The 6,995-nt window shown below is 46.8% G+C and overlaps 1 protein-coding gene across 1 annotated transcript in view; it reads right to left on the bottom strand.

Annotated features, from left to right (window-relative positions):
- Window positions 1-5,366: 5,366 nt before the first annotated feature.
- FBLN7 (fibulin 7) overlaps window positions 5,367-6,995 on the bottom strand; it is a 51,087-nt gene continuing 49,458 nt past the window's right edge. The window contains exon 8 of the mRNA XM_058683289.1: window positions 5,367-6,447. Coding sequence (XP_058539272.1) covers window positions 6,075-6,447 — 373 coding nt within the window. The 3' untranslated portion in view covers window positions 5,367-6,074. The remainder of the gene's footprint in view (window positions 6,448-6,995) is intronic.

The raw sequence follows: 6,995 nt of genomic DNA, 5'->3' as shown, positions 1-6,995 counted from the left end.
GGGGGTGAGCAGCACCGGCAGGGGGGGCTGGGACAGCCTCTCTGAGGGGACATTTGAGGCATGCCACACAGAGGACTGAACAAGGAGCACTGCAGGAAGGAAGCAGCAAATCCAAGGCCCCCAGGCAAGAGTGAGCTTGGCAGAGTCAAGGGGCAGAAAGGAGGCCAGGTGCATTTGGGAGTATCACGAGCAGTGGTCCAGGAGGTCGGCAGGGGCCAGACCACTCAAGACTCTAGGGATTTGGAGTTACATTCTAAGATCCAGCTGCCTTACGAACACCATGACTGTGATTGAACATGGAGTGTGTTGAATTTCCACACGGCCAAGTAACCGCAGAGATATGTCCTGTGGACAGACTCCAAATCACCTAAAACCAGCACTGGAGTGAGAAAGACCCCCTTAGAGGGCAGTGTTCTCACCTCCAGCATTCAAGACCCAGCCCTCAAGCCAAGTCTGCCACCCCTTCTGGCCAAAGGCGGGAATGAAGGAAATAGTACGGTAACTGATCTTGACCCATAGGACTTGGTAGGGGTGAGGAACAAACTTTCTGTGATAGAACTTGGCAGCTTGGGTATGGAGGACAGATGCATCTGAGATGCAGAGATCTTTGTCTTCAGAAACATGTCTGACGACTCAGCCAGCTAGAAGGGGAAGGAAGGTGGACCATTGTGCAAGTGTCACAGTGTGACTGTTGTGAATCCTCACGTAAGTAAGCAAGTGGACATACCATACAGCCTGTTTTCACCCTAAAAAAATATGTCTAATGGATAAAGAAGATGTGGGACATACACACAATGGAATACTACTCGGCGATGAAAAAGAATGAAATCTTGCCATTTCCAACAGCGCGGATGGAACTAGAGGGTATTATGCTAAGTGAAGTAAGTCAGAGAAAGACTGATATCATATGATTTCACTCATATGTGGAATTTGGGAAACTCAACACATGAACATAGAGCAGGAAGGGAAGGAAAAACAAGATAAAAACAGAGGCAAATCATAAGAGACTCAAATACAGAGAAGAAACAGGGCTGCTGGAGACGTGTTGGGTTGGGGGATGGGCTAAATGGATGACGGGCATTAAGGAGGACACTTTGGGGGATGATCTAGGTGTTGTATGTAAGAGATGAATCACTGGGTTCTACTTCTGAAGCCAAGACTAACTACACTGTATGTTAACTAACTTGAATTTAAGTTAAAAAAAAAAAGTCTAAAGAGCTTCCTGGAGATAACCAGATTGCTAAAAAGTAATCATTTGAAGGTGTTCAGATTCAGAAAATTCCACCAGCCCAAACCCAATTTTCACCAAGTCATATTGTCTCGTTTGTAAGTCAGCAGACATTTCCGTGGCTTTGCCGATGCTGGATTTTGTGGGGGATCCTCCTGGTGACAGCGTATACGGCAGGACGTGGCCTACATTTCCCACTAGCACTCCTCTGCTAAGAACCACTTTAAGTGCTAACTTCACGAACTGGTCCTGACCCTTCCACTGGTCTCTCTCCCCCCACCTCTGACCTTGGCGAGCACGCAGTGCCATGCTCGTTGGACTTCAATGCTGTTTCTACCATTGTCGAAGGTACCCCCTTGTGATATAAGTGAAGATCTTAGTATGAGTTGTGTCTTAGGCTGGGATCACCTGTTTGAAAATGACACCCAAAAGAGGTTGAGCAAAGGAGGACTGAAGGGACACAGGGCGGTCTGATAATACCCACAGACTGGAAGCCAGATCCTGTGAGGCACCAGAATCCTAAACAGGAAACTAGAAATGGCAGTTTTAAAAACATGGCCATGAAATCCTTTAAAACTTCTCAATTTGCCGCAGCTCGACTCAGTGAGGACTCACTGGCCCATGTGCGCTTCCCTTGACCCAATGGCTGCTTGTGACTACTTCAACCAACAGAGTATGGCAGAGGTGACCCTATGTGACTTGTGAGGCTGGGTCATAATGGCCACGCACACCTTGTTTTCTGGAACACTGAAACCAGGAACTCTGAGCCACCATGTCAGAAGTCTGATTATTCTGAGACACCGTACTCTGAGGAAGTTGAGCCACATGAAGAGCCCAAGGATGGCTGTTCTGGTCATCATCAGTCTTCGTTTCCCAGCCTGGGCCAGACATGTGAGTGAGTGAATGACCCTTCAGGTAACTGGAGCCCTGGCCCTGGCGGCCTCCTGACTGAGGGAGGTTGCAGACATTGTGGAGCAAATATAAACCGTCCCCCTGTGCTCTGAATTCCTGACCCACAGAATCCACGAGCATAATACCACAATGGGATATTTTATACAACAGTAATAACCAGAACACAGAATTAGGCTCCCCCCGGAGTGCCCATGGCCTTTCGTTTCCTCTCTTTCCATGTCAGCATCATTGTTCTCTCTGTAGATGCCTCTCCTTTGTGCTCATAAGCTAATGTGGTCATCCTACGTCTTGCTTTACATCACTCCTTCATTCAGACACTCAAGATTCTGGGTCATAATTCCAAACACTGAGAAATGGGATCCCCCTGTCACCACACATGATTACAGTGTTTGCAACATCTAGGCTCCATGGATCACCTGTCTCTGTGGATTTGTGCATACATTTGCTATATACCGACATCCTCTTCTGCTGCTTTTATTTTCAGAGCATGCATCCCTCTTTGAAATGATGTACTTTCCTTGTTTTCATGTGTATTATCTTCTCACTTGCTGAAACGGAGGCTTCATGAAGCCAGGATCTCTGTCAATCTTGTCAACCATTGTATCCTAAGCAACTAAAACAGTGCCTGCAACAGAATAGACGTTCAGGAATATTATGCTGCTTATAAAAACCTGTAGATTTTCATAGGTACGTGGTAAAAGTCATGAAAGTCCACCTTTCCATCCCTGCAGTGTGAGCTTGGTAAAAGCTGAGGCAGCGGCTGGTGGAAAGTGACCCAATCAAGTCTGGCTTCTTCATGGCCCTTCTTGGGGCACATACTTAGATTCCCAGTAAACCCATCAAGTTTATTATGAACTCTGCAGTGATATTTTGTTTTAGGGGCACGTGGGTGGCTCAGTCAGTTAAGTGTCCGACCCTTGGTTTTGGCTCAGGTCATGATCTCACAATTTGTGGGTTTGAGCCCCGCATCAGGCTTCTCAATGATAGTGTGGAGCCTGCCTAGGATTTTCTCTCTCCCTCTCTCTCTCTCTCTGCCCCTCCCCTGCGCGCACGCTCTCTCTTACTCTCAGAATGAATAAACTTAAAAAAAAAAAAATGAAAGTAAGATGACTTTTAAAAGTTATCCAAAAACTTAGCTAACTTTCCATCCCTCCTGAGTCAGTGATCCAGCTGGCTGGTCTTTCATCTCTTGCTGGTGGCTGTTGACTGCTAGAAGTCCAAGACAGGTAGGTGGGCTACTTGTGGCATAGCTCTACATTCGGGCCTCTATCTCCTTCCAAACGAGGGTCTGGTGGGTGTGCAGATGTGAGGACTAGGGGCCTTCTTTGATTCAGGAATAGGAACTCTTATACACTGTTGCAGACAGAAAGCAGTATAATCTCTATGGAGGAAAAATTGGCATCAGAGATACAAAGGGAAAAATACAAAAGACAAATGCATATGGCTGCAATACTTTTAATAGCAAAGGATCGGAAACAACCCAAATCTCAATCAAGGGTGACTGGTTGAATAAACAACGGTATGTATGACTTCATAATGGAGCACTGGATAGGAGAATATTCTATCTGGTTCTATGGAATGATATTCAATATATTGTTAAGGGAGGGGGGAAGCAAGACCAAGGAAAGTGTGAAATAGTGTGCTATCATTTATCATTTGTATGTGTGTATAATTTTTTTTAATGCAAGGGTGAAATGGGAAAAAAAATTACTATCCAAGGGAGAAGGAAGAAATAGGTGGAGGGCAATGGGTTGGAATACAGACTTCTCTCACTGTAGCTCATTCTGTGGATTTGGCTTTGGAGCCATATAAATAATTTACATAATTATAAAAAAATTAAAATGAAAATAGCAATCTCTAAAAATTTAAGCAAAACAAAGTGAATACTCATAACCCTGATTCAGGTTTAGGACATAACTACTATTCTAAGTTATTTTAAAATAGTAATTTGAACATGTCTAATGGCATAAACCCTAAGGACAAAAAGAATTGCAAAAGAAAATTTTTAACTTTTCCACAATTATTTTTTATAACTTGTCACGGTTATTCTGAAGATTTAAAACAATATGTAATTATTTTGGTGGTTTTGAGAAAGAGGTTTTCAGAATGAGTCAAAGAAGAACAGATGTGAGATCAGGAAGGCTACAGTAAAAACCCTGTAGTCCTGAGTTGGATTGGAAGTGTCATTATAAACTCGTGTAGTTAAAAAAACAAATGAACCCAAAACTCATAGTAACATATTTCCTAGTTCTGTCCACTAACACCAAGCCACTATTAATGAGCACTCTTAACACCCAGATTTTGGTCTCTAATTATTATTTCCCACTAAGAGGAACTGGGGATCTCTGGGAACCACTGGATGACTTCAGGGCTAAGGCATAAAATACACAAGATGAGCTTGAAATATCTTGTCATATGAGATAACTACGAAACTATCGGAGACACTGGGGTCGTCTTGATATATGGCTGGATCACTAAACTGGCAACACACTTCCTCTGGCTCCATCTCATACCAAGGCAAATACAAAGAATTTTAAAATAAATGTCTGATGAAACGTCACCTAGATTAATGTGTATTTGGATACTGAAGTCTCCTCACAGTTCAGCTGGCTTTTAAGTTGAATGGTCTCCTCCACCCCATCCCATGCTCCGGCCAGTGTTTTCTTTCTTCAGTTACCTGGAGGGCACTGCCCCTTGGCTCTTACATCAGAAGTACAAGGCCCTGCAGGGCGCCTGGGTGGCTTAGTTGGTGAAGCGTCCAACTCTTGGTTTCTGCTCAGGTCATGATCTCAAACTTGTGGGATTGAGCCCCACGTCGGGCTCCATGCCGACAGCGCCAAGCCTGCTTGGCATTCTCTCTCCCTCCCTCCCTCCCTCCCTCCCTCCCTCTCTCTCTCTCTCTCTCTCTGCCCCTCCCCCACACATACACTCTCTCAAATAATAAATAACTTTTTAAAAATTAAAAAACAAGAAGAAGAAACAGAAGGCCCTGGGATCAAAGTAAACACAAACATTTTCTTAAACTCACCATGGCCAGATGTTGCCTTACCAGTCTCTCATCTGGCCAAGCAAAATTTCTATTGGTGGAGCAATCCCAAGGTCACCTCCATGTTTTCTTTCTTCTTCATTCATCCCAGTGGGTCTAGCCTAGACAAGAAGAGAGCCAGATATCCCTTCCTAGAAGGAACTGGGCTAACTCATGTTCAGGAACAGCCAGGTGGGCACGTAGGAGCAACAGACTTTATTTCTTCTGTTATAATACCAGGTTATGTTCTGAGATACGAGTTCTCAAAAGGGAATTACTTCAGGCAGAACTTATGCTTTAATGTTGGTTCCTTGGTCTAGAAGAATCTGCACGGGGGTTCCAGGCCCTGCCACGGCTTTCTGATGAGAAGCCCGGCAGGCATGTCACAGAAGGGAATGCAGATAAGAACGATATGCCGGGCTGTGGCAGGAGACCCAGTCCCTATGCCCACATGTGCAGGGGCACGATCCGGCCCTCAGCATGCTAGAGGCTTGACTACAACAATGCAGAGGGCTGACAGTCATCTCAGACACATATCATAAGCTTTTCCCTCCCCAGCTGGTTCAAACTCACAAAGCCATTCACCCAGCATTTTGAAAAACCGCCCATTTCCCTGTAAAAAAGACTTGAGAAGGTTAGTGCATAATCTACAGGAAGAGCTTAAAGCAGAAAGAAAACGGTGATGGCAGCAGTCTGGGTCCCGTGGCTGCCCTTCTGTGCCACTCCATGGAGGAGTGTGCGCGGTGCCCTAGAAACCTGGGGGCACAGGCAGGTGGGCAGGTGGGCAGGGACAGGGCAGGGGCAGGGCAGGGTGGGGAGAGAGGTCTGTCGCAGTCAAGACCCACAGCTGAATCTCTGAGGAAGAGAGATGAGCCCAGATCTCTGCACCGCAGTGATCCCACAGCTGCCTTAGAAGTCATAAGGGGACACAAAGATGGTGACCTTGGACACATGGTTGGCCTGGAAGGAGCGGTCCAGGTATTCTGACATGTCGACGTCCACCTCTAGCGTCTGAGGCCCCTCCAGGGTCTGGACGAGGATCAGCTCCCCCGTCTGCCGGTCTGAGCGCTGCATCACAAAGTGGCCTCGGCTGTTCCCACCCACGATCCCAAACCGCAGGCTGTTGGGTCCGGGTCGGCCGGGGGCTGAGGCCGTAGCCATGCGGAAGAGCGTGATGGGCGTCTTCAGGTTGGAGGGCAGAGAAAGGTAATGGAAGGAGATGGTCTTGGGCAAGTGACGGCACGGTCTGCTCTCCATGGGGCAGGGGTTTCGCTCACACTGGCTGGAACGGAGAGGCAAAGTGGAGGAAGTCAGCCTTGGCGAAACTCAGGAAGGGCTGCCCTGACCTGGCCCGCTGGCCCCACTGCCTTCTGGCGGAGGCCAGCAGAATGACCTTCCCCAGCCACCAGCTCCTCACCACAGGTGCTCAGAGCCACAGGCAAAGGAGCATGGGTGGTGTCAGGTGTGGCTAGGGCACAGGTGCTCCCCTGACCCACTTGTGTGTGGATGTGCATGTATATTTATATATGCTGTTACTATAGTTTTCACAGAAAACTAAAGCTGGGGAAGATTAACTAGTGATGGTCCTGGTATTCAAACCAGGTGCCCCTTCTACATGTGCTGAGACCTCTCTCAGTAATGGTGGGACCCCGGCAGGTAGCTGCCAACACTGGAATGTGGCACTCTATATGGGGAGAACTTTCCAAACACCCAGTGTTTACTCTTAAAGAGGGAACCCTGTCTCTCTTAACAACTTGGAATCAGGATCTTGTGGAAGTGCTTCTGAAATTTCTCTACCTTACCCAATATAAAAGACAGATGCAATTCAGT

Source organism: Neofelis nebulosa, chromosome 9 (genome assembly GCF_028018385.1).
Source record: "Neofelis nebulosa isolate mNeoNeb1 chromosome 9, mNeoNeb1.pri, whole genome shotgun sequence".
In the NCBI taxonomy this organism is placed as follows: Eukaryota; Metazoa; Chordata; class Mammalia; order Carnivora; family Felidae; genus Neofelis; species Neofelis nebulosa.
The sequence above is the reverse complement of the archived record's forward strand: the minus strand, read 5'-3'. Positions and strand labels throughout refer to the sequence as shown.